The sequence below is a fragment of the Hippocampus bargibanti genome, linkage group LG19 (genome assembly GCF_051943395.1).
Source record: "Hippocampus bargibanti isolate YZ-2025 linkage group LG19, ASM5194339v1, whole genome shotgun sequence".
Taxonomy (NCBI): Eukaryota; Metazoa; Chordata; class Actinopteri; order Syngnathiformes; family Syngnathidae; genus Hippocampus; species Hippocampus bargibanti.
The window spans coordinates 2,332,794-2,347,287 of record NC_142752.1 but is presented as its reverse complement, the minus strand read 5'-3'; the positions used below and the strand labels follow the sequence as shown (position 1 = coordinate 2,347,287).

Here is a 14,494-nt window from a genome sequence, read left to right as displayed (position 1 = left end):
CCAGGTTACAAATGTATCAGTTCATGGAAGAGACAATGTTTTACGACAGTAAAGTCTCGTTATATCGATATTCAAGGGAGTCCGAAAAAATATCGATATAACCGGGACTATCGATATATCCGACCCTGTTTGCATGTAATTTTCTCCGTGCGTGCATAGAAATAGTATCGATATAACCAGGACTATCGATATATCCGATATCGATATAACGGGACTTTACTGTATTTAATGCGTCAACGTTTGCCGTTTGAGAAATTCAAAGAAACCGGTCGGATATATTGAGAGCATCCGATATTTTGTCAATATCTTTGTTGAGCTGGTCTCTTGGGCATTATTATGCTTAAAATCACTTTTTGGATAGTTTGCACTTGTGATTTTTATTCTCATGCAGGTGTTTTTTACGCTTTTTTTTAAATTCTCTTCTCTCAATGAGGAACAAGCTCACACGATTAACTTTGATAATTGCCGTGTGCTGTCGTTACCTTCAACTAGCAGATCATTTGAATATCATATTAGACAAGGATATACGAGATGGTAAAGCCTTAATGGGCTCTAAGGTTGAAATATGCGCAACGTCGGCATAATGAAATGCTCTTGTAACACCAAAGAGCATTCAACATTAAATAAGGGTCAGCGGGTTTAAGTGTTATGTCATTTTAAATTGTGAGACAAGTGGAGTTTAATTTTGTCAAGGTCTGCTTGGCGAAGCTGGCTCCCTCTGGATCCGTTAATGTGTGCCTTCCCCTTTTGTCATGTCTTATTTTGTCATGACAAAAAAGACCTTTAAGCTTAACCAAAGATTCCAGGCAGGCAGATGAAAACAAATGGCAGCATTGAAAACATACCTGAATATGCAAAGAGTGCATAACAAAAAACACACTTGACAGTCCAAAGAAAAGCAGTAACCAAAGTAGAAGAATGGTATTTATTTATTTATTTATTTATTTATTTGTTTGTTTGTTTATGTATTTATTTGTCTCTATCGGTCTCTGGCTGTCTATCTGTTGATTTTATTTATTGCATTTATTTTATTTATTTTACATATTTTATTTTATTTATTTTTATTTTATTTGAGCACAATTGATGATGGGATATGTTCGACTGGGTATTGGTAATTTGCCAGAAACATGCATACACAATATAAATAAATAAATAAATAAATAGATAAATAAATAAAATAACAATATAAAAAAAAAACAATAAAATACAATAGTAAAATACAATAAACTACAATAAACTACAATAAAAAACAATAAAAAATACAATAAAATACAATAAAGTAGATAAAAGTGACATATAGGTGTGTGAAGTTCATACTATATACTTATAGACACTGTCTATAAGAAATGATAAGAATATGTTATAAATTAAAAGTGACATATATTTGCGGACCCACTTTCCCAATACTCAAAGTGGTCTTCCAAATGGACAAGCAGGCATAGCAAAGCTTTTAGTACTTAATTGAGATCTACTTGTAACTTTTTTTTCCCTCTCCCTTATTTCCCTTCCAGGATCAAGGGAAAGTGGGTGTGACCTTCAACATCGGCACGGTGGATATCAGCGTGAAAGAGATGACGACAGCTGTAAACGACGGAAAATACCATTTGGTTCGATTCACCAGGAATGGAGGAAATGCCACGTTACAAGTGGACAACTGGCCGATCAATGAGCACTTTCCTTCAGGTAGGCTCCGCTTTATATGCCGTTGTCTCTTCACTTTAGCGGCGTTTTTATTTTATATGAAAAAAAAACTGGGCACCACCTATTTGCTTCAATTTAGGCAATCTACCTGGAGCGAAAATGGCCGATTCCATGTAAAATGCAAAAAAAGCATTGCGGTTTACTGTACGGGATCTCCCTGAATCTTATTCCAAGCAAATAGCAAAGCAGGTTAGGAACGGCGCTGAAAGACTCCCAAGATTTTTATTTAAAGGACAACCGACGTCTCCGGACAAGTTGTCTCTATAATTTGTAAAATGGCTTCAAATGACTTCTGCTGAGCGTATTTTACAAAGATTCCACCGCATAGAGATACATTTTATGTTTTAAGACTCGCGCTGTATATTCCGGAAGTTTTGTTTTTGAGTTGGTAACGAGTCTTCGCGTTACGTCACTGAAGGAACGCCCCTGACCGAAAAAAGGACACATTGTAGCAGTCCTTCCATCACGTCAATGCATTTTGCTGTACTTGTTTGGTCTGAAAACTTTGTGTTGCACCAAAAAGAGGCAGAAGAGGGCGACAAAGCTCCGTGTAAGGAATTAATCAGCCTGTGGAAACAGGCTGATTAATTCCTTGCACGGAGCTCTGTCGCCATTTTCTGCCTCTTTTTTGGTGCTACATTTCCCGCCCCCGGATACCTCAAAATGGCACGGAATAAATTCATACTGCGTGTTTTGGGTATTTTAGATGCTATAAAACGTTTTTCTGATGTCAGTTGGGAAACAAAAAAAGTGATGTCCTTTAAATTAGGAGCGACAAATCCTTTCTACTATTTACTTCTTTTTGTGCACCGTCCCCCCGAAATGTCCTCACGACTACCAACAAACAGCCATGAAAGCGCAGCCTGTCGAGGCCAAAAAATAAATAAATAACTCCAAACATAAGACCAGCAGTACACAAATGAATGTTGATTCATTTTACTTGTCAACACGCCTACAGCATTTTTTTTTCTCCCAGTTGTATGCCATCACCACCAACCGGGCCACGTCCTCCCTTGGCTTGACCTGGCACGCTGCTTGTAGTTTGGTTCGGTGGCGTGCAGGTGATGGTAATCCCTTCTGTCGCTCGTTTATTTATTTATTTATTTATTTTTTGGCTATTGGACAGCTCTCCCCCCTTTGGATTTTCTTCGACCATACAAAGAAAGAATAGTTTCACGAAAAAAAACATCTACTCCAGTGCCAGGGTTTTTGTCATTATCACTCAAATTGCAGGACCTACAGAATATTGAGTTTTAGGACTACATAAACGTTCAATTCAGCGTAAGAAGTCTGAGATGATCTTCTTTCATCAGGAAAAAAAGAATTAATTCCTAAATTATATGGATCTGGAGTTTACTGTGCTTGTCAATGTCAGCTTTATTGTCAAATATGCTAATATGCATGATATACAGCGCAGATGAAATTACTGTCCTCTCAAAACTGTCTTTGAGTCTGCTGGTAAAGCTGCTATATAGCGCTTTAACAACAGCTTAAGCTGTAACAAAGTGCTAACATGGATAAAGGCAAATGCTGCCCCCTTGTGAAAGGGAAAAACATTGCCAGAGGTCTGACCACTGCTTTATCGGCACCTCCAAACCGAAACCCGAACAAATTCAGGAATGTCCTTCTACGTCAAGGGTGTCCAACTGTTTCTTGCAACGGGCCACATTGTTGTGACGGATTCCTCTCGGGGGGGCCGTTATTAATTTAAGAAAGTCATTTTAATGTTTAATCCCCTCCACATATTACATTTAGAAGGCACTACAAATTAATGAATAAGTAGTTAAAATATTTGAAGTCAAAAATAAGGACTGTTATTGTGGTTTACATCCAAAAATATGAAATTGTGGTGAGGATTTTAGAAGGCATAATGTAATTTCACAAGTTTGATTTGCTTTCGCGGGCCGAATAAAACGATGTGGTAGGCCATATTTGGCCCCCGGGCCTTGACTTTGACACCTGTGCTCTACGTCATGCTTTTCAATTCCAGAATAAATTCGGGAATGGCAGTGAATGAGTTAAAATCAGTCGTGTGACCAATCCGAATAAATTCAGCGGGACACAGGCCGGCGTTCCTCCCTTCGTTCTTTACACAGTCGTTAATTTGGCAGAGTGCTTTGACCCCCGCCGTCTTCTTAATTACCTTAAAGCGCCCTCTGCATCAATGCGCTGTGGTTGTTTACCAACACCCTCGCCCATTCAATATTCCGTTAAGTGCCCATTGAGAGCCTGATGAATGTTTGCCAGCTGGACCGCAAATGGAAACGCACGTCGCAAATTTCTATCATTTCAACGTTCAAATGATCCAAGTGCTCAAATTAATATTGTTACCGTTTTCGCTTCACCTGAACGCATCACAGTTATTTATTTTTTTTCCTTTGGCGCGGGATCAGTCAGTGATGCTAATTACACAGCTAGTGTTTGATTATTATTTTTTTATCCCTCATCACTTGAATAACTACATGTTGCGATGCACCGAGTGATTCCTCGCACTCTGTTTAGCGCAAAGGGGCTACTCGATAAACAACAGTACAGTAATACCTCGATTTACAAACGCTTTATCTAACGAACTTTTCGCCTTACGAACGTTAAATTCATGTGAATATAATCTTGGCATACGAACTATTGTGAAATTTGGACTTGTTTCAACTTTATTGATAGGTCAAAGGCAGAGTGTAGACTGCAAGGTTAAAATACCACATCAATCAGGCACCACAAATAACCCGGTTTCTCGTGTGTCTGCCTTCATCTGTTGCTGTTGCAATATCACAACTTCTAAGATGTACAACCCAGAGCTCCTTGAGACATTTTATGCAAAAAGCTATCCATTCCATCAAGCCATCAACGACCATCACAAAGGTAAATAAAATGACTTTATTATACAGTACAGTTTATTTCTTTAATTACAATACCATAGCACATTTATTATACATAAAATAAGGTATATTGTGTGTAATTTTAAGGCTTATTTAGTTGAAAATTATGTTTTATGGGAACCTGGAAACGGATTATTCTCATTTTAATGGTTTCCTATGGAAAATAATGTTTGGACGACACACTTTTCGCCTTACACAAACTTTCTTGGAACCAATTAAGTTCGTAAGCCAATGCATCACTGTATTTGCTAAGAAGTAGCCGAGACTGAATATTGGACTATCGCAACTGTCTCATACTAAAACGTTACGAAATATCCAAGTGAGGAGTTTTTAAAAAAAGGCCCTATTTTCTCTCAGGAGGAGGTTTTGAGGACAGTTCCAAAATGAAAAAAATAATAGAGAAAAATTACACCGAATAGGAGCGCTGATGGAAAAGTGTCATGTGTGTTCAGAATAAATGCATCCCTGCATGGCGGAGGATCAAGTAGATAAAGTTGGTGTTGATGGTTTAATAAGCAGTTCAGGGTGTTACGAGGTGCAGCTCACCGTTTAAATAGCCTCGGTTTGTATTTACGACACTTTTAGGGGTGCATGTGAATATCACATTAAACATTGCGAGATTACAACTGCCGCAAAGTCACAAACGAAGCAGCCAGGTGGCATTGGGAATGCATTTCAATGCACTGGTAAAGTATCTCTGAGGCCTAACCTCAAGGTGTCAATACAGATAATGAGAGGACAGGGGGTGGGGGGGTATTGATGAACGAAGGAGAGAAATAACACCGCCAAAGAAAGAGACTTAGCTGAGCCGCGCAAGGGCAGCTGATTGCATTGAAAGCCCAAATTGAAACGCGGTGAGCAAATGATGCAGAGCAAAATGGAGGAATAAGTTCAGAATTGAAAATAAATGGGAAACATTGCCGCAAAATTGCTGAAGTACCGTTAAAATAAGCCATGGTTAGGTGTGATGATGTGTTGATATAACCAAGGGCGGCGTATATCCAGCTCGGGACAGGAGGGCCGTCCATCAAATGTGTTCATCTTTCCCAAATAGACAAAAAAATGCCCGCAGCCTCTGGCAGATGTCATTTTTCGCCATTTTTGATGCACTCTGGTGCTTTGATGGAACCTCAGCGAAATGAAGGTGGCAGGCGAGCCGACAAACTAAAACATGGCACTCTTCACTGTTATGTGGGTTTTTATCACAGTGCCCTTAAAAACAAAGATAAATAAATTTAAAAAAAAGAAATACGTAAATAAAATATAGTTAATGAATATAAATAAATAAATACATAGATAAATAAATACATAAATAAATAAATAATCCTTTCACGCGCTTAAAAGATGAATAAATAAAAAGGAAATACATCAATAAATGAAAAGATAAATACAGTAAAGTCTCGTTATATCGATATTCAAGGGAGTCCAAAAAAATATCGATATAACCGGGACTATCGATATATCCGACCCTGTTTGCATGTAATTTTCTCCGTGCGTGCATAGAAATAGTATCGATATAACCGGGACTATCCATATATCCGATATCGATATAACGAGACTTTACTGTAGATAATGAGTGGATGGATAAATAAATAAATAAATAAATAAATACAAAAATCCATACCTAAATAAATAAATAAATACGTACATGAATAAATACATGAATTAATACATAATTAGATTAAAAGATAAATAAATAAATAAACTAATAAAAAAAATGAATAAATACATAAAAAGATAAAGAAATCAGTACCAAAACACATAAATAAATAAATAAATAAATAAATAAATGGATCAATAAACAAATAAATAAACGAATACAAAAAAAAAATACATAAATAAAATGATAACTAAATAAGTACAAAAACACACAAATAAATAAATAAATAAATATTTAATTTAAATTAATAAATATAAAAAAAAATCCCGTGCATAAAACGCCGCAGCAAACTAGCGTGTGGCCCGAGAGATTTAAAATCAGGTGGTGCCCAGTGGGAGTTAGCGCACGGTTACCTCCAATTAGTTTGACAAGAAGACGATTCGTGGATGTCTCCCTATTTGACTGCTTAATATCCGTCATTATCTTGTGTAACCTAATGAATGTGTTTTTTTTAGCTTGTTTTGCAGAACTTGGTGTATTTGGTGCTTTTTTTGTTAAGCATATTTCAGTCTTGAAGGTTAATCATACCTTTTTTTTTTTTTTTTAGCTTCAATGGTCTCTCTGGTTTACATGTGATGTGGAATCTTCTAGAGAATATGATATATAATAATACTCAAATGATGCTTGGTTAAAACTGCATAAATATTTTATTTAAAAAAAATCATAAACAAGGATATAAAAAATCTTCTAAACAACTGTATAAATGTGTTTTTGTGTGTTGCCAACCCTTTGAAACTGTTTGTTAAACTTTAAGGCAACAGCGACATTGAGCGCATTCAAATGGCAAATAAGAAAATCCCATTCAAATATACCCGGCCCGTAGAAGATTGGCTTCAGGAGAAAGGTAAAGCTCTATCCGACTTCTCCGATGTACGTACGTCTTTGATTTGCTCTCATTCCATCGGCTTGCTCCTTTTGAGAATGGAAAACCGTCCCTTTAAATCCCCTATAAATACATGTAAACAATTTCATTTCCATTTTAATGCTACCTCCTCCCATTTTTTTTAATTTATTTATTTACCCTTAGCTCTCATCTGTCATGGGCGTCATTGAAATTTTCTGTTGTCGCCTTGAAACCAGTTAAAGGGACTCGGAAATGGAATGAAAACCAAGATGTGAAGAATCAGAAGATCCAAACCCACCATCTGCCTCAGCCTTTCTTTTTAGCCGCATAATCAAATTTATGACTCAACATAACAACATTATAAACAACACCTAAAGGGAATTACACAAAAAAAAACAAGATAAACTCATTATAAAGTCCCTTTAACAAGTGCTAAAACACCTCTAAATACAAAAAAAATACCATTAACTGCTACTGCCTGCATGGTTGCACATGTGCTACTCCATTTTGTGACATGAGCATCTTGTGCCCCCCCCCAACCCACACCCCTTCCTCATTCTGTGTCCCCAATGTATGAAAACATGCGCAAAAACATGCTTGCATGATACTGATCAGCTATTTAATTGCTAGCCCTTGTGCAAAATCCGTGTTTTTTCCTACATCTCATCATGAATACACGTTGTTTTCGCAGTGTTTATTTATTTTTTTTTGGATTAAACATGCCGTGAACGTGGATTGCTCATTCATTATTGTAAATTGTAAATGTGGTTTTCTTTTAAAGTGTATGAAATCATAGTTTTGTGCAAACTATGTTGATTGCAAAAAAATTTGGCTGTCCGGGCCATATTTATTTCATACTTGTGTGTGTATATGTTCTCTTTTTCACATTAAGGCTGGGACATGGATTTATTTATTTATTTATTTATTTATTTATTTATTTATTTGTAGATTATTTTATTTATTTATGAATTTATTTATTTATTTATTTATTTATTTGTAGATTATTTTATTTATTTATTTAGCTATTTATTTATTTACTTAGCTATTTATTTGTCTATTTATTTATGTATTTATTTATTTAGTCATTTATTCATTCATTCATTATTCCTTCATTTATTCATTTATTATTTTTTATTTATTTATTCATTTGTGCATTTGTATATTTATCTATTTACTTATTATTTATTTATTTATGGTGTGTGTGTGTGTGTGTGTGTGTCCATGCGTGCATGTGTTTATGTATTTATATCAGGATCAGAAAGCCTTTAATATTTATTTATTTATTTATTCATGTATTACTTTTTATTTATTTATTCATTTGTGCATTTGTATTTTTATTTATTTAGTGCTTTATTTAGCTATTTATTTGTCTATTTCTCTATTTATTTATTTATTTATTTATTTATGTATTTCTGTGTGTATTTATTCATGTATTACTTTTTATTTATTCATTTGTATATTTATCTATTTATTTATTTGTTTATGGAGTGTGTGTGTGTGTGTGTGTGTATCCATGCGTGCATGTGTGTATGTATTTATATCAGAATCAGAATCCACAATGGGGAAATGTGCCAAATTATTGATTTATTTATTTATGTATTTATTTGGTTATTTATTCATATGTACATTTACTTATTCATTTTAAATGAAAGGTGACGGAGCAGTAGTTTTATAAAATTGTGCTCTGATTTAAAATCAAAATTGAAAAAAATGCAATCCGTCGCTTGAAAGCATTATAACTTTCTGTTTTCACATCATATTTACTGTTTTTTTTTTTTTAATTATTTTTGATTAATTGACCTCTTCCCATCTCAGGCCGGCAACTCACTATCTTCAACACCCAAGCGACAATTTCCATTGGTGGAAATGACCGCAAGCGGCCTTACCAGGGGCAGCTTTCGGGGCTCTACTACAACGGGCTGAAGGTTCTCAACATGGCCGCCGAAGGTCACGCCAATATCAAGGTGAACGGCAGCGTACGGCTAGTGGGCGACGTCCCGGCCAGTAGGGGCGCGGCTCGCACGACCACTTCGGTCCCGCCGGAGATGTCCACTACCTTTATCGAGACCACCACGACCTTGTCCACGACCACTACTCGTAAGCAACGCTCGCCACCCACCATTCAGGTAGGATTTTTTCACCTCTATTTCTCCGATTTATTTGCTTGTTTTTTTATCTATTTATTTGTTTGTTTATATATTATTTTATTTATGTATGAATGTATTTATTTATTCAGTCATTCATTTTTTATGTATGTATTCAGTTTTTTTGTTTATGTGCTTATTTTTTCTGTATTTATTTGTTTATGTTTGTTTATTTATTTATTATCACTATTTATTTATTTATTATTTCTAACATTTATTAATTTATTTATTTGTAGATTATTTTATTTATTTATGTATGAATTTATTTATTTATTTGTTTTGTTTGTAGATTATTTTATTTATTTATGTATGAATTTTTGTATTTATTTATTTAGTCATTCATTTTTTTAATGTATGTATTCAGTTATTTATTTATTTGGTTATTTTGTATGTATTTATTTGTTCGTGTTTGTTTATTTATTATTACTATTTTTAACGTATTTATTTATTTATTTATAATAATCCATTTAATTTCAAAGCGCCTTTCAAAACTCTCAAGGTCACTTTACAGTCACAGGATTATGTGTTTGTTTGTTTATTATTACTATTTCATGTATTTGTTTATTTATTTATTTAGCCATTCATTTTTAATGTACGTATTCAGTTATTTAATTATTTGCTTATTTTGCTGTGTTTTTTTTGTTTGTGTTTGTTTGTTTGTTTATTATGAGTATTTTATTTATTTATTTATTTATTTAAATATTTAACCAATTAAATATTTAAATATTTATTTATTCATTTATTAATATTTGTGTATTTGTACTGAAACCATGTTTAAATTCAGCCTTTTGAGAAAATGCTCCATAAGCATGTGCACATGTGCATGTTTAGCAGACCGAAGCTAACATTGTCTCCTTGCGAATCTATTTTCAATCCACTTGCCAAACACTGGCTGTCTGAGTCTCTCAGGTGAGATTCAGCAAATCCTCGCACTGCTTGGGATTGGCGACAATGAGGGCCTGGTGGCAAGAGCCAATCTCACGCTTAATTAATGATCACTCCGAGGGGACACGCAAACAGAAGATACTTTCTTTCCTTCCGGGCTTTCGTTCCTTGTTGCGTGACGTGACTTATCTGTGGGTCAGATGTATTCACTTGACCTTCCTACAAAAAAAAAAATGCCGTTGGCAATTTTCTCGAGTGTGTTTGAATTTACCGGTACCACACGGGTGATCTTGGATGTGTGTGACGGTGACGGTTGGAGCGCCAAGCAGGTCGCTGCGGGGTGATCACACCACAAGGGGCCTTTGTAATGGATGTGCCACTACATTGTTCACAGCGTGTGTCGAAGTGTAGGAAATGCTTGTTGGTGTATTTGCCGCGCGTAACTCTCCTGTTTCATCAGCCGACGCCTACGCAGCATGCTGCTGGCTCAAAACAATCATATGCGGATGTATGGAGTGTGACTGAGGTGACTCGAGAGGTTGGTGGTTGGTTGAACTTTCTACGCGTGTCCAATTGGAATGGCAGAACGGCAGTGAAGGCGAACAAAGCGGCGAAATGGATTGGTTTAGATTCGTTTTTATGAGTCTCGCAGTGGAGAAATGTATGTATTCCGGTTATTTATTTATTCATTTGCTTATTTTTATGTATTTATTTGTTTATGTTTGTTGGTTTATTTATTCTTACTAATTTTATGTATTTATGTATTTGTTTATAGATTATTTTATTTATGTATGTATGAATTTATTTATTTAATCATTCATTTTTATGCATGTATTCAGTTATTTATTTGCTTATTTTGTGTATTATGTATTGATTAGTTTTTATTTTTGTTATTTTTTTATTTATTTTATTTTATTTTATTTTATTTTATTTTATTTTATTTTATTTTATTTTATTTTAATTTATTTATTCTCACAGTGGAGAAATGTATGTAGTCAGTTATTTATTCATTTGCTTTTTTTACATGTAGTTATTTGTTTATGTGTTTGTTTATTTATTATGACTATTATTTATTTATTTATTTATTATTTATTTATTTATAGATGTTTTTATTTTTTTATGTCAGGATTTATTGATTTCTTTATTTAGGCATTAATTTTTTTATGTATATATTCAGTTATTTATTTGCTTATTTTTTATGTATTTATTTGTTTGTGTTTGTTTATTTATTATTACGATTTTTTATGTATGTATTTATTTTTTTACCAATGTATTGTTTTATAGATTAGTTTATTTATTTATGTATGAATTTATTGCTTTATTTATTTAGTCATTCAATTTTTATTTATTTATTTATTTATTTATTTATTTATTTATTTATTTATTTATTTATTTATTTATTCTCACAGTGGAAAAATTATTTTTGTTATTGTGTTAAATTGTTATTGTTTTATTTATTTTTAGTTATTTATTTATTTGGTGCTTCTGAGCCTCGATAGCCCAAATGCATGCGATGACCTAAAGGCTAGAAAACTGCAGGCGTATGGTGCACGCTGAGCGTGAGTGAGTTTGTTTGTCGCAAGGCTTCCTTGATGACCTTGTACACTGCGGCAGGCGGGGTGGGGGGGGGGGGTGTAGTGGGGGTGATTAAGAATCAGGGCCGAAGACCCATTTCCTTTTCCAGGAGAAGATGAACGAGCTTGTTTGAAAGTGGCTGCCTTTGGCCTCTGGGCAATTCGAGTTTTCTGTGCGCCAGCAAAGCCTTTACCGCGCCGTCCGTGTACGCCGGTTGGTCCCGCAGAAAAAGAGAAATAATCGCTATGTAACCAATTTTTTTTAATGTATGTATTCAGTTATTTATTTACTTATTTTTATGTATTTATTTGTTTATCTCTTTTTTTGTTTATTTATTATTACTATATTTATTTATTTATTTACTTGTTTGTTTATCAATTATTGTATTTATTTATATATGCATTTATTGATGTATTCATTTAATCATTCATTTTTATGGATGTATTCGGTTATTTATTTATTTGCTTTTTTTTTATTTTTTTATTTTTTTATTTAGTTGTTTATTTATTTATTAATGTGTTCTTGGGAGCTTTTAAAGGCGCTTAAAATGTAATGTATTATTATTATTATTATTATTATTATTATTATTATTATTATTATTATTATTATTATTATTATTATTATTATTATTATTATTATTATTATTATAACGAGGGTACAGCACATGCTGAAGAATGAATGACTCTGTGTCTTTGTGTTGTCATATTATTTGTTATTTAGTTTTTTTACTTCAAGATGGCGCCGCGAGAGCTGCTGCCTTTCTAGCAGCTCCTGTATTTTGTTTTTCTACTTCTTTCTTTCCTTTCCTCTACCTTTCATAACTTTGCTGCCGTATAATGTAAATTTCTCCACTGCGAGACGAATAAAATCCAATCCAATCCAATCATATACAAGAAATAAAGCAGTCACAAATATAGTCTGTGATTGTATTTATAATTTATTTATAATTTATAGTATTCTATTTGCAATTTTATTTTATTTATTATTGTATCTATGCTTGTCTATGACCGTAAATTGTGCTTGAGAGCTTTGGAAGGCGCTTGAAATAAAATGTTATTATTATTAGTAGTAGTAGTGCATTTCAGTAATCTCCACTCAATAATAATAATAATAATAATAATAATAATAATAATAATAATAATAATATTATTATTATTATTATTATTATTATTATTATTATTATACTACTATATATATTATATAATACTACTACTACTACTACTACTACTTCTACTAATAATAATAATAATTATTATTATTATTATTATTATTAAAAATACAATTAAAATTCCAAACCAAACGCGCAGTCTTGTCGAACAGAAACCTACCGCCGATTTTGTCTGCCTCTATATGAAATATCTCCAAAGTTTTAGGTGACCAAGCGTCCCCGACGGGAATATTAAGAAGTTGCTTTGAATCCCGCCTTTGATATGCCCTTGCCTCAGCGTCGTCACTTTGATCTCCCAACGTGTAACCATATTGCATATCCATGGCAACTGTCTGCCGGGATGAAGTGCTTGAGGACAATTGATTTGTCTGGCTTCTTCTTCTTTATTTTTATTTTTTTTCCTTCTCATCTGCTCAAAACGCACACATACACACTCACACACCCCGGGCTATAGCCATCAGGCATTCTGCCTTTGTAAATAAACCAAATTGGGTATGATAGAAGAAGTAATGGGGTTCCATAATGTGTTGTTTCTCAAAAGGCTTTGTTTCTCAGTTTCCTTCACCCCCCTTCAGGGCGGAAAAAAAAAAAACATGTGAAGGTCATTTCTTCTGACTGTGTGGTGTGTTCAAGAGCAACGTGGCATGATGGGATGACTCAGTGGAACATCATCGTCTGTGCTTGAGATTCCTTTTTTTTTTCGCTTTTCCCAGACAGTACCGTATCATACTCGTGCTTTTTGGAAGCCCTGAAGCTTTTTTAGCCTTTTTTTTTAACCCCCCCGCCCCCTCCAGAGGAGAGAAAGATGGCCTACTGAGGCAGCTGAAGCTATCGGGGAAGGGGTAAGGCTTTAAATAAGAAGTGCACATATGAAGCGACACTAATGGAGTCAAAAATTAACTATTTATTGCAATTTTTATATTTTATTTATTCAATTTTTGGTCCCAATTCAAAGGGAATTGTGCTTCTTGTTCTTGTATGCGCACCTTGGCCACCTCTGGCTATAATATAAATGCAGATTTTTTTTTTTAAGATGGCCTTACCCACTGATTTCATAAGATGAGGGAATACATATGCATCAGTCTTTGCAGAAGATAAAGAATATATGCATTTTCATTTTTTATCCTTTTATCACTTTGCTGCTGTGAAATGTAAATTTCTCCACTGTGAGACTAATAAAGGCATATCCAATCCAATCCAATCCAATTTTCATCTCAACATTTATTAGCCTGTCTATGGCGTTTGAATTGTTTTTTTTTTTGGCCAGCTCTTGGATGTTATTCCAGCAAAGCTAAGCACTTTTGTCTTTATTTTGTCTTTAAATTTTAATTCAAGGATATTTCAACACTGATTTTGCAAGATGCAGGAAAAAATATGCATCAGTCTCTGCAAAGGATAAAGAATCTATGCATTTTCAGTATGATGCTAAAACAGAATTTCAGCGTTCATAAGTCTGTCTATGGCGTTTTGAGAATTTGGGTGAGCTAAAGGATGTAATTCCAGCAAATCTAAGCATTGTTTTCACCACTTTCGTCTTTATTTTGCCTTTAAATTGTAGTTTAATGATATTGTACCACTGATTTCGCAAGATGCAGGAATGAATATGCATCAGTCTTTGCAAAGGATAAAGAATCTATGCGT

The 14,494-nt window shown here is 33.9% G+C and overlaps 1 protein-coding gene across 12 annotated transcripts in view; it reads left to right on the top strand.

The window, feature by feature from the left end:
* Nucleotides 1-14,494, top strand: part of nrxn3b (neurexin 3b) — a 181,692-nt gene that overhangs the window by 148,171 nt on the left and 19,027 nt on the right. For 11 of the 12 annotated variants that reach the window (XM_089022743.1, XM_089022745.1, XM_089022742.1 and 8 more), the window contains 3 exons: nucleotides 1,512-1,683; nucleotides 6,992-7,081; nucleotides 8,897-9,207. In XM_089022743.1, coding sequence (XP_088878869.1) covers nucleotides 1,512-1,683; nucleotides 6,992-7,081; nucleotides 8,897-9,207 — 573 coding nt within the window. The remainder of the gene's footprint in view (nucleotides 1-1,511; nucleotides 1,684-6,991; nucleotides 7,082-8,896; nucleotides 9,208-14,494) is intronic. The other variant, XM_089022746.1, reaches the window with a different exon arrangement.